Source organism: Vicugna pacos, chromosome 22, assembly GCF_048564905.1.
Source record: "Vicugna pacos chromosome 22, VicPac4, whole genome shotgun sequence".
NCBI classification, from domain to species: Eukaryota; Metazoa; Chordata; class Mammalia; order Artiodactyla; family Camelidae; genus Vicugna; species Vicugna pacos.
Window position 1 is genome coordinate 31,640,033 of NC_133008.1, and position 25,086 is coordinate 31,665,118.

The 25,086-nt window shown below is 62.1% G+C and overlaps 1 protein-coding gene and 1 long non-coding RNA gene across 8 annotated transcripts; one reads left to right on the forward strand and one right to left on the reverse strand.

Annotated features, from left to right (window-relative positions):
- The first annotated feature begins 2,161 nt into the window (after nucleotides 1-2,161).
- On the forward strand, nucleotides 2,162-24,234 carry REXO1 (RNA exonuclease 1 homolog). 2 transcript variants are annotated; one of them, XM_072948073.1, is made up of 18 exons: nucleotides 2,309-2,448; nucleotides 3,984-4,038; nucleotides 4,700-4,754; nucleotides 14,163-15,913; nucleotides 16,865-16,969; nucleotides 18,103-18,313; nucleotides 19,959-20,122; nucleotides 20,447-20,578; nucleotides 20,654-20,777; nucleotides 21,444-21,557; nucleotides 21,663-21,800; nucleotides 21,971-22,084; nucleotides 22,457-22,530; nucleotides 22,703-22,813; nucleotides 23,271-23,386; nucleotides 23,552-23,690; nucleotides 23,865-23,985; nucleotides 24,056-24,234. In XM_072948073.1, exons 3-18 carry the CDS (start codon nucleotides 4,700-4,702, stop codon nucleotides 24,142-24,144), a joined length of 3,558 nt encoding a protein of 1,185 aa, XP_072804174.1. In that variant the 5' UTR covers nucleotides 2,309-2,448; nucleotides 3,984-4,038; the 3' UTR covers nucleotides 24,145-24,234. The 2 variants fall into 2 exon arrangements, with proteins under 2 accessions (XP_072804173.1, XP_072804174.1); XM_072948072.1 differs by lacking the exons at nucleotides 3,984-4,038; nucleotides 4,700-4,754 and having other exon boundaries at nucleotides 2,162-2,448.
- LOC140688505 (uncharacterized) lies at nucleotides 12,696-19,558 on the reverse strand. 6 transcript variants are annotated; one of them, XR_012063247.1, is made up of 5 exons: nucleotides 19,253-19,558; nucleotides 18,762-18,915; nucleotides 17,795-17,929; nucleotides 16,654-17,440; nucleotides 12,696-13,539 (listed from the first exon to the last, which is right to left on the reverse strand). It is a non-coding gene; the product is annotated as an uncharacterized lncRNA (long non-coding RNA). The 6 variants fall into 6 exon arrangements; XR_012063246.1 differs by lacking the exon at nucleotides 17,795-17,929 and having other exon boundaries at nucleotides 18,762-18,970; nucleotides 19,253-19,546; XR_012063248.1 differs by lacking the exon at nucleotides 17,795-17,929 and having other exon boundaries at nucleotides 18,762-18,928; nucleotides 19,253-19,543.
- Nucleotides 24,235-25,086: the final 852 nt, after the last annotated feature.

Here is a 25,086-nt window from a genome sequence, read left to right on the forward strand (position 1 = left end):
GGCCAACAAGGTCGCCCTAACCTCGGCACGGGGCCCTCGCCTTAACTCGAGAATGGCTCCCATCTGGCACCCTCCTCTTGCTCCTGTTTCACCCATGTTCCCATTCTACTGGATTCTGGCCCGAAAGTTTGGAGATACCGCTCCCTAAACCCCGTCCCCCTCCAGCTCTGGCAGGCTTCTGTGCCCCTTTGTGGCAGAGTTCCTGGAATTCTGGGTCGACGTGTGCAGCCCCTCCCTTCAGTCCCTCTTGCACGCACTCGCATGTGCCCCGGAAATAGCTCCAAGATTTCCCCTCGGCTTCGTGGGCCTCCATTGACAGGCAGCCTCCAGGACCTCTGCCACTCCCTACTAGGCTCAGGTCCCCTTGTGTGCTGAGGACACCCCTGGTCCCTGCCAGCTGGCCTCGTCCTCAGCTCCAGACCTAAGGTGTTCTTACCCCCATCCCCAGTCTGCCCTGGCCAGCTTCCCATCAGTCACTGGCAGCTCCATCTTTCCACGTGTGCAGGCCAAAATCTTTGGGGGGGTTCACCCTTGACTCCCCTTTTTGTCTCACTACCCACATCCAGTCCATCTGAAAATCTCCCTTAAGTTCTGCCTTCAAAACATATCCAGAATCCACCCCCTTCTCCCTCCTCTACCGCCACCTGGTCCAACCTCATCATGGCCCACCTGGAACACACAGGCTTCTTCGCTGTTCCCCCCACACGCCTGGTGCGGTCCTGCCCCGCGGCCTTTGCACATATTTTGCCCTCTGCCTGGAGTGCCCCTCCCCCAGATCCCTGTATGCTTTCCTCATTCCTTTCTTCAAAACAGCTCAAATCCCACCTTCCCGCAGGACTACGTAGACCACCCCTTTTCCCAGCCCCCTACCCTGTTCTACTTCCCCCCACAATATTTTTCGCCTTGTATCGAGATACCTCATTTGATCATTTCCTGTTGTTTGTCTCCATCTAGAACACTGCCCCCCTCCCCGGGTGGGGTTCGTTACTTTGTTCACTGATGTTTCTATTGCTGTGTCTGGCACATACATAGTAGGTCCTTGGTAAATGTTGAAAAAATGACCAAGGTCTGCAAGCACAGATGGACCACCTACTAAATGCAAGTTCAGGGGTGACCTCACTTCACTTCACTACCATCGTCAGGGCCATCCATGGTCAGGCGTCCACCCTCCTGTTGGCAGTGGAGGAGAGGCATCAGGACGCCCTGGGGTAAGTAAGGTTTCAAGCCCAAATGTCCACGGGGCCAAGGGGCTGAGGTCTTACCTCCAAGAGAGGTGGGCTGGGAGAGGGGACAGGTGACCTGCACAGACCACTTCCTGTTCACAGGGAGATCTTTGGCAATTGCCAGCTGGTGGACAGGCTGGGAATTGTAATTTTATGTGGCATATCCCCAAATTAAAAAAATGGGCGTCAAACAAATTTACATCATTTTAAAAACTAGTACTGAAACAAAAGTGGTTGGTACTCAGATACACGTACGCATATGTTCACAACCGCACAATTCACAATAGACAGAAGACGGGAACTACCTGAATGTCCGTCAGCTAATGAATGGATAAAATACGGTTTAGGGCAGGAACTTGGTATACAGTAGGTGCTCAATATTTGGTGGACAAATGAGTAAATCGAAACAGGACTCAGCTGGTGGACCCGGGGATTAGACTGCTGGCAAGAGTCCAGGTTGGGGAAATTGACCACTTACTGAAAGTCAAGCAGGCGGAGTCGAGTTTCAAACCTGAACCGGGTAACAGGTGCGAGTTCCCGAGTACAGGTGAGAAGAGCCCGCAGAACTCGCATCGACAGGCAGAGGGCGCTTTGGGAAAATATGCTAATAAACAAAAATTAAATGCAAATTAGCCATAATCGGGACTTTGAGGGGCTTTTGTTTTGATCAGGCGCGCCTTGGACAGCCCGGGCGAAGCCGGGGCCTGGGGCTTAAGCTGGCGTTGCTGCCGCCACGAAGGGCCGGGCGGCGGCGTCGCCGAGGCTTCTGCAGGCCTCAGGCAGGGCAGCCCACTCCCACCATCCCTCCCGCCGCGGCCGCCTGTCCCGGACCATGGTTCCGCGACCCGCCTCGGTCCCGCCGGAGCAGGCGTTTCTGATCAGGCGCACTTGGGGCAGCCGCTCCCGGGGTCCCTTGCGGCGGCGTCATGGGGGCCTCTGGGGACCTCGGAGCAAGATGGCGGCGGCGGCGGCGGGGTCCGTGAGGCGCGGGCGGCGGCGACCGCGGCGCCTTTGAGGGGCCCGGGGGCCCGGGCGGCTCCCGGCCGGGGCCCCGCCGCGGGACGGACCATGCTACGCTCCACCGGCTTTTTCCGGGCCATAGACTGCCCCTATTGGGCTGGGGCGCCCGGGGGGCCCTGCCGGCGGCCCTACTGTCACTTCCGGCACCGCGGGGCCCGGGGCCCCGGCGCTCCCGGCGGAGGCGGAGCGGCGCCCCCCGCAGCAGGTAATGCCCGCCCCCAGGCTCGGCTCTCCGGCCTGGGCCTGGACTCACCGCCCGGGCTTCCTTAGCCCCCCGTGCCCCGCCCGGCCCTCTCCTCACACGCTCGCGAGCGAACGTCCCCCAAGCCGGGACCACCCACCCCGGGGCCCAGTGCAAGGCTCAGGACCTATGTGAACCTCCGTTTCCACGAATGTAAAAACGTAAACAATGAGAGGACCTGCCTCCTAGCGGTGTCGCGACGGTGGAGCTCGGTAACACGGGCCGAGCGCGGCCGACCCCGGTTGGCAGGCCCAGCGCTTCTGCCTGGGAACCGTTCCCGCCGCTTCCCCGGCCCCGAGTGCTGGTGGTAGCCCTTGCTTATTTCCACGCTGCTTCCCCCGCCGCGCCTCTGGTACTGGTCACCCGTTTACAATAATGGTATCAGTAGTGTCTGACTTAGGAGCACTACTGTATGTTGAGTCCCGTGCCAGACACGACCCGTCGCGGAGTAAGTCAGGCCCACTTGGCGGGGCGGGGCTTGGGGGGCTTCCAAGGAATGCCCTGCTTTTGGTTGGGCAGAGACCGTTCATGGACCACACATCGCATCATCGGGGTGATGATCCGTGTCGTGGTAGTTTGGTGAGAGCCGTCCCGGATCAGGCAGTGCTGCTTGTAGGAAGTGTGGGACTTGAGACATTAAGAACGGGGGAAAAGAGGGACATCGCAAGGAACGGTTTGGAGGGAGGATTCAGTGTGGTGGTATTCCTGCTGAGTGGAACTCGGACTCCTGCTGTGGCCTCTGTCCTTCTGGACTGGTTCGCCTTCCCATCAGGCCTGAGTTCGCTATCCTATCCTTGTTTCTCCCTAAAACAATGATTTTCGTCTTAGAGCCTTCCTGCTTCAAAGGAGGAACACACTCACTAGGATTAAGTAATAGGCCTGTTGGCCCATTTTGCCAGGAAAAAAAAAAGACAGTTTTCTCAAACTTCCACCATAAATTTGCTCAGACCACTGGCACCTGCAGCCAACTGTTTGCAGCTGGCCAGATGCGCACATTCATTGTCTGGCTCCACACCTGTGCCGGGCCAGGGGCTCACAGCTGCATGAGGCGCGGGCCTGGCCTTCAGGAGCCTCTGTGTGTGAAGGGAATACACACGTGCCCACAGGTGTCTTAGCTTCAGGTGGTGCCTCACCCCAGCTCTGGTGGGGAAGGGAGTGAGCGTGGGAGGCCTTGCAGCAGTTGCAGTGCAGTTTTTCAACTGTTCTGTTTACTTCTGGGCGTGGAGAGTGGTGTTCTGCCGACTTCTGGGCTCCTCACCATCAGGACAGAGAGGGTGGGACTACCTTCCACCACTGGTGTTGGACTTGTTTCCAGGCCCACGTGTCGCCTTTGAGCCTTCTGAACTCTAGAGGTTTGATTTCTCTCCTCACGTGTTCCTCCCACGCCAAGTCAGTTTCTTGGTTCTTTTCTACATCACAGATGGCCAATTAGTTTCCTAAAGGATCCTTTTTGAGAGCCCATTTGGTGATGTAGCCCTGTCTGCTTCACTTTCCCGCAGGAAAATCGCAGCTGCCTACCCCTGACCCCACTACGTCTGCGTTTTCCTTTCGCAGGTGAGAACAAGCGGTCCTCTTCCCATCTCTGGCGGGGGGGGGGCTCTGCTTTCTTCTGGTAGAACGCTTCCTGCCCTGTGGAAAGGCTGGGTCAGACCCCAGCTCAGCCTCTTTCTTGCTGTGGGGCCTCTCCGTCGCTCTGTTTCCTCCTCTGGCATGCTCATGGGCCGCCCTCTGAGTAGGCTAGGGGAGAGCGTGTACCTAGGCCTCCCCCTCCCTTTCAGCTACCTCCTGCTGCAGATTTTGACAAAGCCGTTTTGCATCAGGCTTGATGGGACTGCAACAGTCCAGCCTTTGGCTGAGTCCACTTGTGACCAGATGTGCTCAGCCTGGGCAGAGGTGTTCTGGCAAGGGTTGGCCAGGCAGGGATGCTAAGGTGCTGGGTGATTTGCCGCCTGCAGGTGGGACATGGGGATCCTGTATGGCCCAGCTCCTTTGGCCTTGGGTCTCTGGCCTCCAGAGCCTTCCAGCAGGGTCTGGGGCCCGTGTCATGGCTGGGCAGGGATGCCCCTCCTTCTGGCCCTCAGATCCACCTTCCTGTGCTCCAGGATTGCCACCTCCGTACTGGGCTGTGGGAGGGCCCAGTTACTGCAGCACACCCTCAGGCATGCTGTTTTTCCGAGCCTTAAACAGTGGTAGGGATGATTGTCCCGTTTTACAGATGAGGAGACTGGGGCCCAGAGAGGGGAAGCCACGCACCTGTGTCCACATGGCCGGTAAGTGGGGGAGATGGGGTTGAGTCTGGGCTGTCAGGCCTTTGCCCCCTCACCACCTTCCTGCTTCTAGGCACTTGTGGGACCCACGAGTCATGTGTTGGACTCAGAGTCCTGCCCTGAGGCTGGGAAAGGTGGTGTTGCCTGACTTGAGCACTGAGACGTACCAGAAGGCAGCAGTGGCCCCAGCTGCATGGCAGTGGTGGCTCCCTGGTCAGCCCTCCCCCTGAGGTCTCTGATTAGGCCCTCAGCAGCCTTTTCGGTCTGGAATCCTGAAAACAGGCCTGCTTCTCCAGGGGAGCGCTTAGCCAGGGAAGGGGGTGGAGCCAGAGAGACCAGCACTTCCCAGCAAAGGGTGGGCTTCAATTTATTTTCTCTGAGCTGACTTGGAACAGGGGGATGCGGCGGCGGTAAGAGGCCCCTGAGGGGTCCGCTGGCTCTGCTGCCCTTAGCTGTCTTCCCTGTGGGCTGCACGCCCGCGGGTTTCACGTGGGGTGACTTCCCACTGCCCTGTTGAGTGTGCCTGCAGAGACCAGACTAAGTTTGCTTTCCTGGGTCTGATGTGTGCTCTCCGGGGTGAGCTGCTGTGTCCCTTTCCCTCCGCCTCGGGCAGAGCTGGCACGGGGAGAAAACCCCAGCGGAGAGCAGTACTGCCTTTGGTGTCTGGAGGCCTGGCCCGGGTGCTCGAGGGCCCTGGAGTGCTTTTGCTTGCTGGCTGTCAGCATGGTCTTCCGTCAGGCCAGCCGGGGTCTCTCACTTAGGCTGGGTTGGGAGCTCTAGGGCTGGTAGGAGGAACAGCAGAAGCCTTGGGCACAGGTCACTCTCAGCGGGGGTGTCCTGGGTGCTGGAGGGGTGTGGAGCAGCATCCCGGGCCCCAGCCCCAGTGGATGCCAGGAGCCCTCCAGGCGTGACAACCACAGACGTCCTCAGACATTGCGAAGTGTCCCTGGGGGCAGGGTCACCCTGATAAGAACCCCGGTTGTAGGCTGCTTCTTGCTGAGGCCACTTTCTCTTTAAGTGTCAGCTCCCTGCCCCCGGGGAGCTGTGTGCCCAGGTGCAATGCCAGCCCCAGGGGGTGGGGCCACCGAGCTTGGGACTGAAGCTTGCAGCCTCCTGGAGGACCCTTCACTGCCATTGGGTGGGGGGCAGTTCTGTTGTTCTTGACTTTTCTGTAAAGATGGGATGGTGGGGAGTTACTGTAGACTTTCAGGACAGTGCTCTCTGTGAACATTATCAGCGCTAAATTTATCTCTTACACCAGGATGAGAAGAACCCAGGTTCTGGTGGTGGTGCAGTCCGGCCCAGACCCCTTGTCTTTAGGGGCAGCGTCCCAGGTGGCGGCAGCCTGGACAGGTTGTCTCCGTTCAGAGCCCTTTTTTTCTGGACTTGGAGTAATGGTCATTTTAAAAACACTGGTGAATACCAGGAAGTCAGAAGGAAAATGTGTACGTTGCCCCAAGTCCCACGTGCATCTGCCAGCTTGCTGTGCTCCCTCCCCGCCTTGGAGACCAAGGGCCTCGTGTCTTTTTACCATGGCTGTGCTCCTGCCGCACTGATTAAGTTGGGTGTTTTTGCTGAGACTCCACAAACCCCAGCGAGGTGCGAGCCCTCCCCAGGCCTGTGGTTCCTACACCTCGTGGCCCCTCTTTGAGCACCTGGGGAGCTTTAAATCCCTGCCCTCTTGCCCACATCCAGGCTTGGGCCGTCCGACTAAGTGTGTACCTGCACCTAAAGCTGATTTTGGTACTTTAGGATTCTCTGCTTAGTGTCAGTCAGTAAAAAAGTGTCTCCCACCTTGGGAGCACAGAGTGCTACCTGGGCCATCTGTGGCTCTCACGACTTGGGGGTGCGCCTGGCAGTGAGAGCGTGGGGGCCAGGAGTGCTGCTCAGTGCCCTCCAGTGCCCAGGATGACCCCTTCCCCTGCACACCGTTCATCCAGCCCCAAGTGTCAGTGGTGCCAAGCAAGACTGGGGAGCCTGATCAGTGTCCCAGCACCTGGCCTGCATCTGTATTTGGGAGCTGGGGGGAGAGCTGGCCAAGGCCTGTAGGGACGGGAAAAACCCTGAAAATCCCCTCTGGGTATGGAGAGGCAGAGCAGCCCAAGTGCCCAGGTCGGGGTTGGTGGGGACAGCCAGGCCAGCTGGGTGAGCTCAGGGGACCGTGCGGGGGCTGAACTGTAGCCCCACCACCACTGTCCTCAGCATCCTTCAGAGAGTACGTGTAAGCGCCACGGCAGCTTTCAGCCCCTGCAGGTGGAGTGGAGCCCAAGGGAATGCGTTTGGGCTTCACTTTCCATTGTGCGAGGAGACTGGCCTTGGGAGGCCTGGCCTCCTGCTGGTCAGTATAATTGCCTGGGCCTCAGTTGTCTCTTCTGTGAAATGGGGTCATAATGTAGACTCTCAACAAAGAGTACTTGTCTCCTGTTTCTCTTAGCTGTGCTGCAGAACATTTCTGCTTTGCCATCCTCCTCCACCCCCAGTCTGTCCTCAGATTCCCCTTTACAAAATGATTCCTAGCGACAGGCAGATGATTTTTAAGCCTGGCGGTGGGTGCACAGGAACTCGGTTTGTTGTTCTTTCAGGTGTCTGTGTGCGGCAGGTATTCTTCCATTGGTCGGGGTCTGATTCACAACAAAAAGCGGACGCCGAGAAGGAAATGCCAAGTGCGGAGGGAGGTTCTCGGGTCATGGAAGCTGGGAAGTGGTCAGGCAGACTCCAGTCGGAGTGTCACAGAGGTATCTCCCGGCCACCTGTCCGCCTTCACGGTGGCGGGCCCTCATGAGTTCCTGTGGCAGTCAGCCTGTGCCTCTTGAGGAAGCAGGCCCGTGTGCTGGCAGTTTTAAAGCAGTCGGCCCCGTGGTGCCCCGAGTGCTGAGGTTTTCTGTGAAGGGCTATGTGGGCGGCAGGCAGGGGGCCTGCTCTCAGGCTTGCTGCTTTAGTTTGCTGCAGAACAGGACTGGTGGCTGATGGGGTCACAGCACCTGGGTACTTGGGGGCAGGGGTCGGGGACTTGGCTGTCTCACAAGCTGTGGCCCTGGCGGGGATGAGCACTCACATGTGGAAATACCCGCGCCTCAGTGTTGACTGTAAACTCAAGAGCCAGCCCTGGGGCCCTCCGAGGGCTCTTCCCAGTCTGTCTGAATCCGGTGCTTACCTGCGGTCCGGGCTCTGGAACTCTGGAAGTGAAGGAGAGGTGTCCAACAGCACAGACATGGCCCGGAATCCAGGAGAGAGAGTGGTTGGCACCTGGGGTTGCAGGGGAGTCAGGCAAGTGTCCCCAGGCAAGCAGTTACTGAGCTGGGCTTTAAAGGATGAGTAGAAGTTTGCCTGGTGGCTGGAAGCGTGACGGGGAGAGGGGAGCAGCAGTCCAGAATTCCGGGCAAGGAGATGAGCGCAGAGAAAGGCCCGGGACGGCCTCATGCTCTGCAGTTGTGAGGGGGAAGGAGAGGCTGACCCGCAGCATTGCTGCCACCCGCAGTGGGCCTGGAAGGGCTCCCTTTTTTCACCCCGACTTGTGACTTGTCCTTCTCCAGCACAGTCCCCGAGAGTGCCACCACAAAGACGGGAAGATGGGGGACTCAGGGCCAGTTACCTTTCCTGTGTGGCTGCTGGGAGCTGTCTGTCCAGCAGGGACTGTCCCTTCCGATCACCACCGAAGCCTGTGTCTGCAGGAGTGCCCGTGCTCAAGGCATTGAGGGGCCCGTGGTTCGAGGTCCGCCTTTCATTCATTCCACGAATCTTTGCAGACATTTGTGCTGGTCAGCTCGGTTGAGGCTGCGGTGCAGAGAGGCCTCGGGGGGGTCAACGTGTTGAGCTGACAGGTGTTGGGGGACAGGAGGAAGCAGCTGGAAGGTGACAGGGGAGGTGTGTCCAAGGGGCAGCGGGACCGGATTCACTTGGCGTATCCTGGTGTTGCTTGACCCTGTGTGTCCCGAGGCTAGATCTGTCCCTGCCCTGTGATGGTCATACCTCACAGTTGCTTGTCCAGAGAAACCTCCAGAGGCTCTCAGAGGCCAAGAGTGTGGGCACTGTTTCAGGGGAGAGGAGCGGAAGCCTGGGGCCCAGCCAGCTGCCCCCTTCCCCGTGTGCCCTGCCCTGGCACTGTGCCGGGCCCCTTGAGGGGAGCACAGTCCCCTGAGCGGCTCAGGCCCCTGGCTCCGCAGGGGGCATCCGGGAGGGCTGCCTGCAGAGCCACCGTGCCCTACCACCCTGGCAGGAAGCTCGCCCAGGCCTGAGTGAGGGGATGGGGCTGCCTCACCGGGATGGCCAGCACGCCCTTGCCCTTCCCCAGTCCCTGTCTCTGGGATTGAGTAATAAAAGCCACCTATGGTCCTGTGTGACCCTGTTGCACGAGCTCTTTCTTAGGGGGCGGGCAGCCTGGCAGCCGTGACCTGTGGCCCAGAGAGAGCCCCCCAGGTGGCAGCGGCTTTGACTGTGGCCCCTTCTTGCCTGGATCTGGCGGTGTGCTGCCTGCCCTGACGCCCCGGCCTTGGGCTGCCTCCTGGGTTGGGGGCGGTGTGAGGGCAGAGGGAGGCCAGGCCTCTGGGCCCTCTGGTGCAGATGGACCCCACACATGGGGAGGAGGACTCCAGACCCTGCTTCTCTGGGCACAGCCAGCTGCAGCTGCGGGCGCATCTAGGACGCCCCCTGTGTGCACCTGAGCACCCGCTTGCGTGGCCTTCCCAGGTGTCGGGGGTGCCCCGGGTGGTGCCGGGTTCTTCCCTCCAGAAAGAGTGAATGGCCAGGTGCTCTCATCCCTGGCTTGAGGCTACTTGCTGGCCTGTCCAGTGGGGTGCCCGCATGTCCAGGGGTGCGGGGTGAGGGCGTCCCACGGCGGGGAGAGGGGATGCTCCAGAGGCAGAGACTCCAGGCCCGGAGGGAGGAGTGGCAGCTGGCCCCTCTGAGGACCTGGGGGCTACTCTGCCCTCTGCCAGGTCCCACTCCCCTAAACGCCCAAGATACATGCGTTGAGGGATGAGTACCCAGGCCCTGGGAGCGCTGTGCCTCCCGCCCTGCACTGGGGCCGAGCGGGGGCTGGCTGTTAACCGCCTCTTTTCTGCCCTGCCGCCTTTCAGGAACGTCCTCCCTTCTCTCTCAGCCTCCGAGGCCTCTGCCACCCAGGCAGCTTCCTGGGGCACGGGTGGGTCTAGTTGCTCTGCACTGGCTGGTCCTTGTGTCTGGCTTATCTCTCATGCAGCAGGGATGGTGTCTGTTCCCTCATGGCCCCTCTGCCTACCCCCTGGGACTGTGACAGCCACCTGGGTTGGAGGCATCCCTGCTGGTGTCTGATTGGGCACAGAGTTAGGGCTTGACCACTGTGGTCCTGGGACAAAGGAGGAAGCCGGGTAGGGTGATGGTGAGTCTTCTCTCGTCCTTCAGGAGCCAGAGCCGATCAGGCAGCGCTGGGTCTTCCTGTCTGGGTGGGGGAGGACCAACCTCTCACCAGCTGTGTGGGCCTTAGGGAGCTGCTCGACCTGGCTCAGCCCCGTCTCCTCCTCTGTGAGGTGGGCTGGCACAGGCAGGGCAAACCTGGCGCAAGGGAGGCCTGGGGGTCTCCGAGCCTGCTCTGCAGCTCCTTTTCGCTGCTCTTTAATCCTACATGCAGCTGGAGCTGGCGGGACTGGTGTCTGTGCAGGTGCAGAAGGGCCCGGGGTGTTCTGTAACCAGGGGTCGTGGTGGGAGCAGAGGGGAGCAGAGGCAGGATGGAGCCCAGGAAAGGGTGGTTCCAGGCAGAGGGAAGGTTTAGAGGGCGGGGAGGTGGCTGCCCAAGACTCGGGAGAGACCTTCGATCCGACACGGGCTCCAAGCAGTGCTTTCCCTGAGCACTGTGGCCACACCATGCTGTTCTCCCCCTGTGCTGGACGCCTGGCTCAGGAGCTGGCGATCAGAGTGTGTGTCAGGACCGGGTCCCTGGGAGAGCTGCCAGCGGCACCAGAGCCCGGACAACTGTCTTTTTCCAGTGGGCGGGGCTGCTGCTCCAAGGACCGGCACAGGGGTGGGCCTGGGGACGGGCTGAGGGCGCTGGGAAGAGGCCTCTGCCAGACTTCCCCTCCGAGCTGACCAGGGCCTTCCCAAGGGACGGCCCTCAGCTGACGGCTGGGCAGGCCCTTGGCCTTGCAGGTGTCCCTTGAGCTGGGCAGCAGCCGGCCCTTTTCTCCCCTGGGCTGAGGGTCTGCTTCTCCTGAGGGTGTCACCCCGGCACCTGGGCCTTCAAGGAGCTTTCCCAGTCATCCTGAGATTGGCTCCCTTCCTGAAAAACAGCCCAATTAACCTTGTTTACCAGGGGCACGCCTACCTGGCGCAAACCCCGAAGGAGCACCTATTCGCTTCTATCCAGACTAGTGCCCGGTAATTGGAAGGTGCTGAGGCTCCCCCAGGGCCCGTCCTGGCCTCTCCAGGCTCGCCTCTCGAGTTGCTTGTAAAACCTTTTCTTGAGGCGCTCCACCAATTTCTCTTGGGCCCTTGAGGGACCCGCCCCCTGAGGAAGGGTTGGGCTCGGTGGCTTACATGTACCTTCTCCATTGCCCCTTCCCCCCAGAAGCCTCTGGGAGCCTTGGCGGGGGCTCCAGGGGCTGCTGCTTCAAGGCCCGAGCTCTGGGCCTGATGCAGTCACGTCTAAGCCTCGGGGGGTGGGGCCCGTGCCCCTCTGCCAGCTGTGTGCTTGATGTTTCTAGATCAGTCTGGAGCCCCCCAGCTGGTGACATGGCCTTACAGTGCCTTGGGGAAATGGAGGCCCAGAGGGGGTCTTGACCTAGACCATCCCAGGGCCACCTAGGGCTGTTTCTTTTGCTTTTCGGTGCAGCTGGGTAGAGTGCAGGAGGCAGCCTCCCCCAGGACTGAAAATGTCACATGTTGGTGGGGCTCCTGGATGCTTAGCTCAAGGGGGCTGGAGCTGAGCCTGGTGGGAGCTGCACCCCCATGAGAGTCTGAGGGCGCCTGGAGGGAGCGGAGCAGGCGGAAGTGCCCTTAGTCAGGCTCACCGGTGCCAGTCAGGCTCTTAGTTAGGCAGCAAGAGCACCTCTCCCCGCCAAGATGCCTGGCTGGCCCCCCAAGCATCAGCCTCTGCTGCTGGTCCCCCTTGGGGCCTTGGCAGCACCCCCCCTTCCTTCCGTGGGGCTGGACCCTAGGGTGCCTCCGCACCGCGCTTCCAAAGCACAGGCTCGTTTGTGGGGGGATCCCATCCTTTCAGAATCTGAAGTGCAAGGTCTGAACTCGGCCATTACTTGAGCGGGGCTGGAGGCACTCCCGGATGACTTGTCTGTCGCCTTGGAATCTCTGTGAGCTGTTCTAGAGCAGGCAGTGGGTGGGAAAGGACCTCTGTCCATTAGCTCCCCACTGTGCCCTGTCCACCTCTCTTGGGAGCAGAGTGTTCCTTGCTGCTGTCCCCCACCTGGGGCAGTGGGACGGGGCAGGAGGGAGGCTGGGGAGTGACGTGAGTTGGACTAGAGGCCCCTGGAGACCAGCAGGACCCCACCAGCCCCTCACTGGGCTTGCCCCATAAGTGCTCCCAACTTGCTGGCCTGGGCCTCTCCACTCTGCTCGGCAGCCAGGACTTGGAGGGGGGCACTGGCTCCCCTGCTCATCCAGGCAGGTGGGGGTTAGGGGTGGGCTTGCTGTTAGTGCCTCTGGGCCCGTTGTGGCTCAGGGTGGGCTGGGAGGGGGCCCTAGGTCTTGCTGTTGGGGTTTCTAGCCTTCCCTCTGGACCTCTGCATGGTCTGTTCATCTTGAACCTGGCCGGGGCCGGGGGGCCGCTGACCATGTGTCCTGACCTGGGCCCCTGGCCTGACACCCTTGGCTGGGAGGTGGGGACATGAAGTGACTGCTCCCTGGCACCCAGTCCTGCTGGGCCCCCGTGGCCTTCATTGCTTGGCTTTACCTCCTCAGCTGTGACTGACAGCCCTGGCGTGTCCTTGGTGGCACAGATACACACAGCCTTTCTAAGTATCACTTGAAAAAGAAGTTCCAAGTTAGAAGCCAGACAACAGCCCTGCAGTGGCCTTGCCCTCCCTCGGGCCGCCAGGCAGCCGGCTGAGCCCCGGCCCTGCAGCGCCCTGTGCTCCTTGCGCTCCCTCGTTCGCTGGGGCTTCTGCAGCTAGATGCCGCACGCTGGGTGCCTGGAAGCAGCACAGGTGTTTCCTCTGGTGGTTTTGGGGGTCAGAGGTCCAAATGGGGCTCCCTGGGCTATGGTCCACATGTGGGCGTGGCTGGTTCCCTCTGGAGGCTCCCGGGAGACCTGGCTGCTACCCTGCAGCCACAGGGCACCAGGACGGAGTCACATGTTCCACACGGGTTTCCTGGGAGGGCGTCCGGCAGGCCACGAATGTCGAGCTGCGTCCCGGCCCTGAGGCGTTTGGCTGCGGGGTGCTGTTTCTCTCTCGGAATGCTGGGCTTTGTTTGCTCACTTTTTACTGAGAATTTCTGCGTTTCTGTCTGCAAGTGACAGTCTCCTGTGAGTTTTGTGGCAACTCTGGTGGCACTTGGGTTGCGCTAGTCTTGTGGAATTTACCCCAGAAACAGGCAGATCACATGAGCTACCTGTCCACTGGACGCTCCCTTGGGGCTGGCGTGAACGTTGGTGCTCATACTCTGTGGGCCACCATGCTGTGTCCTGAACACGGTACATTGTTTGGCCATCTTTTGCAGCCATGGCATGGTACCTAGGCGGCCTTCTGCTTTGTCGCCTTGTAAAATGTGTCCTGTGCTGTGGGTGTGCTGTCCCGTGTCCTCAGCAGTGGGTAGTCAGTGGTTTATGCTCTCCCGCTGGCACCTGCTCAGCCGGTGGGCTTTTCTGCGGGCGAGAAGGCGAGTGGGACAGAGTGCAGAGGCACTACCCCAGACAGGGCTGCACACGCGTCCCCCGCTGTTCCGAGCAGGCTGTGTGGGGCCCAGCCTTCTGCTCGCCTCCCACCCCCGCCTCCTGAGCTTGGGAAGCTCTGCGCACCTCCCCCCGTACTCCCTGTGGCCCCCCAACCCCGGCTGGGCGTCTGGACTTCCAAGGGTATCCCCCACCGCCCCTGGCTGCAGGTGCAGTGTCACTGTGGGCCGGCTCTGTGGGCACCCCTCTATCTCGCCCTGCTGCACACCTCACGTCCCATTTCACAGTGGCTAAAGTCCCCGGGCTCCTGCGGCCTTCTCTGGGGCCCGAGTTCTGTGCCCCTCACTCCTGGCAGCCTCAGCAGGGCGGGGCCTACATGGAGGGGCCCGCTGGAAACCTTGACTTGCAGGTAGAGCCTCGGTGGGGGTTGGCCGGAGGCCTGGCCCCTGGATGTTCTGCAAGGCTGGTTCTCCCCTCTCTGCTCTGGGCTGGCCCGTGGGCTCAAGGCCCAGGATAAGGCAGTGGCTGGTCGCTGGCTCATGTGGCTGCTGCCTTAGGGCCTGCTCACTGCTGTTTTCTCCCTCTTCCCGTTTTAGGGCTTGGTTATGACCCGTACAATCCTGAGCTGCCCAAGCCCCCGGCGCAGAGGGAGAATGGTGCCCTGGGTAGAGGGGACGAGCCCCGCTCGGACATTCTGGAGCTGGAGCTGGTCAACCAGGCCATTGAGGCTGTGCGTTCCGAGGTGGAGCTTGAGCAGAGGCGATACCAGGAGCTCCTGGAGACGACCCGGGAGCACGGCTCGACTGAGGCCCCCGCGCTGGCGCCCCGCGGCCCCATTGCCTGCCCCGCCGCCGGCCTGGACGAGGATGCTTTCCCGCTGTCCTTCAGTTACAACCCTGGCGGCCGTGGCCTGTTCAGCCCCGATGCCAGCTACCAGCCCACACCACTGGCTGCCTCTGCCGAGCCCAGCAGCAAGTACTCGCTGGCCTCTCTGGACCAGGGTCAGGGCCATGGTGGAGGGGGTGGCAATGCCCTGGAGTACGTCCCCAAAGCTGTGAGCCAGCCCCGGCGATACAGCCGCCCTGTCCACAGCAGCAAGTACGTGGTGGACAACTCCAAGCCCTCTACAGACCTGGAATACGACCCACTGTCCAACTTCTCTGCCCGTCTGCTCAGCAGAGCCAGCGCCAAGGACGACAGGGCCCCCAAGCGACCCAGGGGCTCCCTTAGCAGTGAGCCCTACACGCCTGCACCCAAGAAGACCTGCGACCCTTTTGGTGGCTGTGACGCAAGGTTCTCGGACTCAGAGGATGATGCTGCCGCAGCCCCGGGTGATAAGCCCACCACCGCCAGCCCCCCGAGAGCCCAGGTGGGTTCTGGGAGCAAGGCCCTGGGGAAGCCTGGCTCCAGGGTGGGTGCAGAGCCTGAGGAGGGCAGCCTGCGGGAGACCAAGGAGATTGCCGTGCAGTATGACGTGGGGGACCTCGGGCAGCCTCCCAAAGGCCCGGGTGGGCCGCCCCCCACCAAGGCCAGCTCCCCGGCCAGGGTCTCACAGGAGCACGGCAGCTCCAAGGAGGGGAGGCCCAAGAAGAAGAAAAGTGGGGTGCTTCCGGCAGCCAGCCCCAAGGACAGTGTCCGGAGAACAGACAAGGATAAGGATGGAGCGCGTGGGAGGCTGGCCGAGAAGCCCGGTGTGGACAGGAGGGGCCTGCAGGCCAGCAGCCCCCGGCAAAGGGCAGAGCGGTCCCAAGGGACCAAGAAAAAGCCATCTTCAGCCACTCTGGTGGCCAGCTCAGGGAAAGGCCGGCCTGACCAGCCGGGACCGAAACCAAGCCCCACACAGGGGGGCGCCCGCCAGCTGCCGGACAGGACAGTTAGTGAGACCCCATCAGGGAAGCTGGCAGAGCGGAAGACCCGCTCACTGGACGAGGGCACCCCCCGGGACGCCCCCAAGCTGCAGAGGCGGGCCCTGAGCCACGCCGACCTCTTCGGGGATGAGAGCGAGGACGAGGACCCCGGGCCCAAGGTGCCTGGACTCCGGCCGCCTGCCCTCCCCAGCCTCAGCTCCAGCTCCGATTCGGACTCTGACTCAGACACGGACTCCAGCCTGGGCCTCTCTTCTGCACGGGGGCTGCCCAAACGCCTCAAGGCCTCCCCGCCCCCCTTGGCTGGCCAGTCCTCCTCCTCCCCCTCGTCCTCGTCCTCGTCGGGGGCGGGTTCTGACGTGGACTACTCAGTCCTGGAGAAGGAGGTCGACTTTGACTCCGACCCCATGGAGGAGTGCCTGCGCATTTTCAACGAGTCCACCGCGGTCAAGACGGAGGACAAGGGCCGGCTGGCCCGGCAGGTGAGGGTCTTGCTGGGCTCCTCCCTGACTGCCTATGACTGGAGTCTCGTGTCCGCCTCGTAACTCGTTCAGAACTCAGGGACCCTCGCTGGCTGCCTGCTGCCCCCTGCACCCCATCCAGAGAGAGGATGCCAGCGGCTTACAACCCACCCCCACCACTGGGTTCTGTGGCCCCCTTCTGAGAGCACTCCCGTGAAGGATTTGCGGCCTTCCTCAGCCCGCTCCCTTCCCCCCGCTGCTGCCCTCTGCCTCCTCCTTGTGGCCTCCTCCCCATCCTCCCCATCCTGGTCCCTCCTCTCCCCATGCAGCCCCCCTCCCCCCTCTCTCCTTTCCCTCCCTCCAGCCCCCCCCCAAACCCCCCCCAAAAACTCAGCCAGCCTCAACCTTTCTGGTCTGCTGTGCCAGTGTCCCCACCTCAGCCAGCAGAGGGAGCTCGCTGTAAACAGCACGCTGTGCCAGCTCCTGCACCGAGCCTGCAGCTTCTGAGGGTTCAGATCACAGGCTTGGCCACGGCCCTGCCCCTGGGTCCCTCCCTTAGTGCCCCACCCTGTTCCTGGCCCTTTGCTTTTCAATTTCATCCCCTTCATTCTCATGATTCTGAGCCCTTCCCTGTGCCAGGTGGGTGGTATGTGGGCTGGGCCAAGCCTGCAGAATTCACCCTCAGTGGGGCCTGGGAGATGAGCTCAGGGCTCCGGCAGTGCTGGGGGAAGACTTGGCTCCAGGGCGCTAAATCTCCTCACCTGTGAGGAAGGCCTGGCACACCTCCTGGGAAGTCGGTGAGAGCTCCAAGTCACATGTCTGGACACGGCAGCCTGACCTTCAAGCCTGTTACTGCCTTCCTACCCACTCCCGGCTTGGCCTGGGAGTCACATCCTCTGTGTGCCCCAGCGTTGGCGTGGGGAGCTGAGGCCCCAGGAGGGGGCCTTGTTGACGGATGAACGTGTGTTTCAGCCTCCCAAGGAAGAGAAGATGGAGGACCAGGGGCATTCAGGGCTGACCACTCTGTTCCCTGGGCAGAAGAGGAGGATTTCTCATCTTTCCAAGCAAGGCAAGGAGGTGAGGTCCTCCTCTGGGGTCCTGGGGTAGAGGCTGGCAGGAGGGAGAAGGGTTCCCATCTGCAGAAGCAAAGGCCCCGTGTTCCTTTGCTGATGGGTCCCTTTGGTGCTGCCCGTGTCCTGCAGAGACGTGCCTGGGACCCACAACCAGCCACCAAGTTGCGCTTAGTGGTGCGGGGAGCGGGGCCCGGGGCAGGGAGAGCGAGGGAGGGACGGCTCTCCAGCAGCTACACTGCTAGATCCCAGCTCCAGAGTACACTGTGTGATCTTGCACAAGTGAGGTGTCCTCTCTGAGCCTTGGTTTTGTCCCTCGTGGCCTGAAGACAGGAGCAGTTGTCAGTCACTGGTGGGGGGTGGGTTGGTTAGTGTGCTAGCGCAGGGAAGGCTGGGGCAGAAGACAGAGCTCCAAGCTGAAGAACTGCAGGTGATCCAGTCATTCTCCCTCCGCCCGAGGGGGTTCTGGAAGTGAGGTCTAGAGAAGATTGGATTAGCAGGATCTAATCTAGGGGCTGGGGATTTCCATTCACTCTGTGCCTACATCAGGGCTGAGAGCATTTGTGCTGTGTGATCTCAAGCAAGTGGTGCAACCTCTCTGAGCCTTGGCTTTCTCCTTTGTGGCCCAGAGACAGGAACAGTCTTCCATCACTGTGGGGTGGTCAGTGTGCTAGTGCAGGGAAGGCTAGGGCAGAAGACAGGGCTCCAAGCTACAGAACTACAGGTAATCCAATCACCAGACCCCACCCCAACAAAGGAGACCCTGCAAGATCTGTCTAGAGAAGATTGAATCAAGCAGGATCTAATCCAGGGGTTGCGGGTGCCCACCCACCCTGTGCCTATATAGGAGCTGAGGGCCCAGCCTGGGTAGTCAGAAGCCAGAAGCCTGGAGAGCAGGGCCAGGAGGGAGGCCCGGGGTAGTGAAGCAGCATGATGAACTTGAGAGCCGACGCACCAAGCTGGTTCCCTGCAGGACACGCACAGACTCAGGAGATGGTGCCCGTGCTGGGGGTGGCCTGCCCCTTCCTGGACCTGGGGTCCCTGCTGTCTGTGCAGCAGTTCCCCTGTCCTGCTGCCCTGGGTGGCCTGCTCCGGGTGCCCTTGATGTGCACTCTGCACTTGGAATTTGCCATCTTCCAGGCGGAGCCGACGAAGAGAGGCCCCACGCTCCCCACCCGGCCCCCGACTGCCCAGGAGGTGTGCTACCGGCGGGCCCAGCAGGCGCAGAGGGAGTCAGCCAGCTGGTTCCAGGCTGCCCAGCAGCCGGCCGAGAGGCCATCCTCTGTCCACATCTCGGCCCCAGGCGAGAAGAGGAGGATCGCCCATGTCCCCAACCCACTCCTGGCTGCAGGTAAGGCCCGTGGTCCAGCAGAAGGAGCCTGGCCATGGCCGTGGCTGTGAGCCTGGCCTGGCTGGGTCTCAGGGTGCTTATCTTTAAGATGAGGGTGGAAGTCTCCTGATTGCCAGCAGGAGGCGGGAGCATGCCTGGCAGCTCTGGGCCTCTGTGGGCTTGGGTGGCGGTGGTGGGGCTGGCTGTAGCGAGCCTGACAGGTGTCCTCCTCCCTCCCCCTGCTTGTTAGGCAGACCGGGGCCACCCCACCTGCCTGGTCTTTGGGAGGCTCCCACCCAGGTGTGGTTTGCAGCCGGCAGGGTGTCAGTGGGGCTTGGGGGCTGTTTTTCTTCCTTGTCACACCCTGAGGGCCAATTCCTGCCGGCTTGGGCTTGTCTGGAAGCTGGGCTGCACCTCAGCAGTTGGATGGGCCAGCCGCTCAGGGGTGCGTCTAGGGCGGAGGACTTACGTGTCTGGAGGGCTGGTTCATGTCTAGAGCCATCCGGCTTCTCTCTGGCGGGGGGGACCCTGCTGTCTGACCCACTCCCCAGGGCCACCCTTGCTGCTGGTTCAAAGGTCCCTTTGAGGAACTGGCCCCGAAGTGACGGCTGCACACTCTGGTCCTGCGAATACAGGCTTCCACTGGCCTCCCTGGTTTTCCCTGGTGCCTAGAGCCTCCTTTAGGAAAAATTGTCCGGGTTCTGTTCCCTCCCCTTCCCCAGAGTGCCTGAGGTAGAGCTCAGAGCCAGGGGTTGGTCAGCCAGGGGGTTCCCTCGTGGATTTTGGCACAGGTTTGGCCCTGGGGCCCTGCATGGAGATAGCCCTGAACTGTGGACCAGAGACACACTCTCCAAAACCTCTTGAGTTGTCTGGTCATCACTGATGGCTTTGGACAGTCCTGTCACTATCATCACTGCACTCAGGTGGTGTGGCTGCTCTCCTGAGCCCAGGGAGACTCACCTGAGGTCCAGGGCCTTGTGCTCTAAATGACCCTAAAGCTCTCTTTCCATCCCTGGAAAGTGCACGTCCTTAGAGAGGACAGCAGTCGGCAGCTTGCTTCCCTCGTGGCCCGAGAGGCTGGCCCTGGCCTCGCCGCTCCGGGCCTCGGTCCCCTCGGCTCCTGTCCTTTCTCAGGGCTAACCACCCTAGCACCCCTGCCCCGGAAGGGGAAACAGCCCTGCTGGTGGGCACCCTCCTCCCCGGGGCAGGAGACTGTTGGGTTTGTGACCTCATCAAAGGGAGAGGCAGAACCCAGGCAGCTGCGGGCAGCTGCTCAGTGACCGGGCTGGGCCATCCCACAGCCTCTGGTCCTTAGCCCAGGAGCCAGGGCCTTTCTTCCCTCACACTTCAATGCCTCGGAGTCGGGGGCCGGAACATGTGGAAGAGGCTCCGCATGCCCTCTGCGACTCACCGGACCACCCCGGTGGCAGCCTTGCCTGAGCCGGCCTCTGCAGCCCTGTTTTCGTCTCCCTCATCTCGATGGACTTGCCGGAAAGCAGATAGAGCCTAATGTCCTTCCACAGCCCGCGGGCCAGGCCCCGGCCCTTCCCCCTGTGCTCTGAGATGCACGTCCTGCTGATGCTGAACGGCCGCGGCCGCTTGGTGCTCTGCAGCTCAGTGATGGGCGTGCTCTCCTCCTGCACTCACGGCCCCTGCCCCCTGCCAGCCCCCACAGGTGCCAAAAGGACCCTCTCGGCCAGCAGCAGCCAGCCTCCCAATGGCCCCGAGCCCGGCAGCCAGCCCCTGAAGACGCGCACGCTGTCAGGCATGGCGTCCAAGACCACCACCACCATCACCCCCAAGCGTGTGGCCCACAGCCCGTCCTTACAGGTACCGCGGCCCCCCATCTCCGCCCCCCAGCAGCTCCAGCATTTCTCCTGTCCTCCCGCTTGTTTTCTCTTTAACTGTAGGTTTGTTTCTTAGAGCCGTTTCAGTTCGCAGACACACTGAGCAGGGGGCCGCATGCCCCTTCCCTGCCCGCAGTTTCTCCCCTCCTGTCAGCACTGGCTGGTCCTCTGTCAGCGCCATGAGCCACTAAGGCCCAGAGTTTCTGGCAGGGTCCGCCTGGGGTGTGGGATGCTCGAGGGCTGGAGGGGCTGGAGGGGCTGGAGGTGCCGGTGGGCGCACCAGCCTCTGCTCTCTGTGTTTCTCTAGAGTTTAAAGAAGCCCATTATCCCGAAAGAGTTCGGAGGCAAAGTCCCCACCGTCATCCGGCAGCGCTATCTCAACCTGTTTATTGAAGAGTGTCTCAAATTTTGCTCTTCTAACCAGGAAGCCATAGAGAAGGTGCGAGGCCTGGGTGCGGCTGCCGGCTGGGGGCGGGCAGGGCTGGGTGGGGCTGAGCCCGGTGTCTGCCCACAGGCGCTCAGCGAGGAGAAGGTGGCCTATGACCGCAGCCCCAGCAAGAACATCTACCTGAACGTCGCTGTGAACACGCTCAAGAAGCTGCGTGGCCTGGTCCCCAGCACCGGGCCCGGTGTCAACAGTGAGTCGCGCCCGGAAGGCCCAGGCCCAGGCCTGACGCGGAGCCCCACCCCATCCCGGGCCACCTCTGGGCTGCAGGAGCCTCTCTGCAGCTCTGAGCCTGGTGGGCTCCTCAGACAAGGGCTCTGCATCCCCACTCCAGCTTCTCTTGGCCCCGTGCCCTCAGAACGGCCTCCCCTGGTCATTAACCGCCCTCCTCAGTGAGCTCAGGGCCACCGCTAATGGGGGCCTCTTCAAAGCGCGAGGCTGGGGCGGCCGGCTCTGCGCTGAGTGTGGGCGGTCGCTTCATTAGTCCCCTCGGAGGATGCATTAGCGCTGCGGCCCGCTCTGCCCCGCACGCTCCTCCGTGCCTTCCTGCTCTCGCCTTGCCGGCTCCCTCCGCTCCCCCACCCCCGTGGGCCTCAGGCAGAGCCCGAGAAGGCCGTCAGATCTTGTGTTAAGTTCTTCCCTTCCCCTCCAGGGGGTGAGGACCCCGGGCAGATCCAGGGGGAGGTGGAGGGGCTTCCAGGCAGCCTACTGGTCTCCAGAGAGTTAAGGTGGGGGCGATTGACTGCCCCACGTTGGCCAGAGGTCAGGCTGCAGGGAGCAGCCTCAGGAGGAGGGTCGGGGAGCCCTTGGGAGGGACAAAGGGTTCTGAACCTGGTTACCCTTCCCTTCCCTCTTCCAGAAACCAGTGGCCGAAGGGTCGTGTCCCATGAAGTGGTTTTGGGGGGCAAGTTGGCTGCCAAGACCAGCTTTTCGTTCAGTCGCCCCAGCAGCCCCCGAGTGGAGGATTTGAAAGGTGAGCCTGGCGGCCCTCCTACCCTCCCTGCCCACTGCTCCCCGTGGAAGAAGAGAGGCCCTGGCCCCAGCCCCACGGGCCGACCGCCCCTCCCGTTGTCCCCAGGGGCCGCCCTGTACGGCCGCCTCAAGGAGTACCTGCTCAGCGAGGACCAGCTCAAGGACAACGGCTACCCCTTCCCGCACCCCGAGCGGCCGGGCGGCGCCGTCGTCTTCACGGCTGAGGAGAAGAAGCCCAAGGACTGTGAGTGCCTCCCTCACCGCCGCTCTGGTGGAGGCTGGGCTGGCAGGGGGCGCCATCCAGGGAGAGGGAGCAGCACAGCCCCGGGGGTTCAGACAGAGCTCTGGGCCAGGCGGGGGGTGCAGGGCCAGCCTGACACCTTGCCCTGCCCCCTGCCCTGTCCGCACCCACAGCCTCCTGCAGGGTCTGCTGCCGCTGCGGCGCTGAGTACCTCGTGTCCTCCTCGGGCCGCTGTGTGCGGGATGAGGAGTGTTACTACCACTGGGGGCGGCTGCGCCGGAACCGAGGTGAGGCTGGGCTGGGCCGTCGCTGGGCTGGGCCACCTGCTCGATCACTTGTAGTTTTCTTTCCGTTGTTCTTCGTGACAAATCATGCAAAGACCTTCCTGTGGCAGTGCTCACACACAAAAGGAAGGCCTCCCGCTGCCCCACCAGCAAGTTCCCACTCACGGGAACACTCACAGCCCCTTGAGCTCCCCGCTGGCTGCCTGTGGACCGTCTCTGGGTCCGGGGCCGGCCTGCTGTCCTGAGTCCTCCTGCCTAGTAGGAAGGGCGTGGGGAAGGTGCCCCTGCCCGGGCAGACTGGGTGTCAGGAACCCCCTGTGGGAGGGCGGGGTCGGGCGGTGACATGGAACTCTGCTGACTGCCGCCTCCCCTCAGTGGCCGGTGGCTGGGAGACTCAGTACACGTGCTGCTCGGCCGCCATTGGCTCCACCGGCTGTCAAGTTGCCAAGGTGAGTGGGAGAGCCGTCTGCGGTCCCCCCCAGGCCAGAGCCCTAGCCCCTCCTTGACTCATCTGCATGATCTGGGGGCCTTGGGAAGAGGGGGACAGTCCCTGAAAGTCGCCCAGCAGTAGCTGGGCCTTCTGAGGTGCCACCCTCACATTCGTTAACTCCCTACCCTCAGCAACACGTGCAGGACGGCCGGAAGGAGAACCTCGAAGGATTTGTGAAGACCTTTGAGAAAGAACTTTCAGGAGACGCGCACCCAGGAATCTACGCCCTTGACTGTGAAATGGTGAGTCAGTCTGGCTACCTGTGGCCTCCCGAGTCCTTGGGAGCTGTGGTACTGTGGTGGTGTTGCCACCCGAGGGGTGTCCCTGCTCCTCTGCCAGAGCCTGGAGAGTGCGGGTGTTCAGATGAGAGAGTGACCAGCAGCCGGGCACACCTCCCCGAGCACAGGAACCCAGTGTGTCCCCCAGCACCCAGTGCACACACAGGGCCCCCTCTGTGCTCGGAGGCTACCTGGATATCGGGAGCACAACTCTGGCTTTGGGGAAGGGCCCCCAGGTTCACGCCCTCTCTGACCCCAAGAGGAGCCCAGAGGGCCTCTGGCTCAGGTCTCATAACTGAACGCGGGTGAAGGTGGGGCCTGAGCCTCCGCCTGCAGGGCTCAGGGACCAGGGGTGGCCTTATGACGTGGTGTGTGGGAGGGCCAGGACGCTGTCTCTGAGGTGTGTCCTCTGACCCCGCAGTCCTACACCACGTACGGCCTGGAGCTGACGCGTGTCACAGTGGTGGACACGGACCTGCAGGTTGTGTACGACACCTTTGTCAGGCCAGACAACGAGATCGTCGACTATAACACCAGGTGCGCCCCATCCCAACCTCCCAGAAGCTGAGAGCCTGTGCAGGACCCCTGTTCCTGTCTTGGGCCCAGCTTCCCTGCCTGCAACCCGGCTCCCGCCCGGCCTCTGTGCTGGGGGCCCCCGAGCCCTCCCCAGCCTCTCCAAGGCCTCTGTCCTCCCGCCTCCAGGTTTTCAGGGGTGACTGAGGCCGACCTGGCAGACACGAGCATCTCCCTCCGGGACGTCCAGGCTGTCCTGCTGAGCATGTTCAGTGCAGACACCATCCTCATCGGCCACAGTCTGGAGAGCGACCTGCTGGCCTTGAAGGTATCCCCAGCCCACCCTCAGCCCAGGGAGGGAGCTGTGGGGTCTGCGACTGGGCACTTCGAGTCTCCCTCCCCAGCATGCCCTCTGGAACCCTACGGAGTCCCAGGCACCTTTCCGCCCCAGTCCTCCTGGGGCCCTGAGCCCTGAGGTCCCTGACCGGCTGTCCATCTGCAGGTCATCCACAGCACCGTGGTGGACACGTCCGTGCTCTTTCCGCACCGCCTGGGCCTCCCCTACAAGCGCTCCCTGCGGAATCTCATGGCCGACTACCTCAGACAGATCATCCAGGACAATGGTGAGGGGCTGGGCCGGGGGGCGGGACGGCCCCGCAGGCTCCCCTCCCTGACACATCTGTCCCCCAACAGTGGACGGGCACAGCTCCAGTGAGGACGCCAGTGCTTGTATGCACCTGGTGATCTGGAAGATCCGAGAAGACGCCAAGACCAAGCGATGACCGCCGCCTGCCTGCCCGCCTCTCTCACAGCCCCGGCCCGCCCTCTACCCCAGGCCTCTTCCAAAACAGTGCAATAAATCTCGAGAGCTAGCCCTGTCCACGTCACCAAGCACGGAAAACCGAGAACGGGACGAGCTGGCGGCAGAGAGCCCAATGCCAAGAGCGACCCTGGAACCCTGCGCCCCCGCCGCGCCCCCTCACGCCCGTCCCTGCCTCTCTGCCCCCAGACCTCTGTCCTCTGGAGACTGCTGCTGACTCGATGGGCCGGGGCTGGGCCCTGCTCCCGCCGCTTCTCTCGGGTGGTGGGTGGGAGGCGGCCAGGCAGGCTTGTCGAGGGTGTGTTTGAGACAGGGGTCGTCTTGTTATTTTGTATTGTTATTTTATTCTTTTTAATTTAAACCTGATGACTTGCACAGTTGTCTTCCTCTACCCAGAAGAGCGAGACCCTGGTGCTGCCTTCCCTCCTGAGGGGCGGGGCGGGGCTGGGGGCAGCCAGCTGGCGCCCCAGCAGCCACCAGGACCCGGGAGTTCAGCCCTCAGCCCACCTGGACCCTGTGACTTCTGGGAACCGAGCCAGCCCCTCTGTCAGCCCCCAGGGCCTCGCCTTCCGGATGCCCCGGGGCCTGCCTGCCTCTGGACGCTGTCTTCCCGCCAGAGCCCCACCCTCCTCAGGGAGGCTGTCTAAAGCCGTGCAGCCCCCAGGCTCCCCAGCCCCTCTCCCCCTCCCCCAGGCAGGGACAGAATAAATGTTTGTATTGATTTTAGAGCTCCTGGCGTCTGGAGGTGTGTTTTTTGGTGTCAGATGTGGCCCTCCGTGCAAGGCGGAGGACACAGCCCCTAACCGGGGCTCAGGAATGGGGCCTTGCTCCACTTCATGAAAACCAACCTCGTGCCCTTGGACGACTGTTCCAGAGCAGATCCAGGGCCCTGGAAGGCCTTGAT

What these genes read in the sequence shown, in the direction of transcription:
- REXO1 (XM_072948072.1), top strand. Translation starts at nt 2,292, where the DNA reads ATGCTACGCTCCACCGGCTTTTTCCGGGCCATAGACTGCCCCTATTGG. An exon ending in AGGGCCGGCTGGCCCGGCAG is followed by an intron (nt 15,914 to 16,864) that starts GTGAGGGTCTTG and finishes CGTGTGTTTCAG; the next exon opens with CCTCCCAAGGAAGAGAAGAT. An exon ending in GCGGCTGCGCCGGAACCGAG is followed by an intron (nt 22,085 to 22,456) that starts GTGAGGCTGGGC and finishes GCCTCCCCTCAG; the next exon opens with TGGCCGGTGGCTGGGAGACT.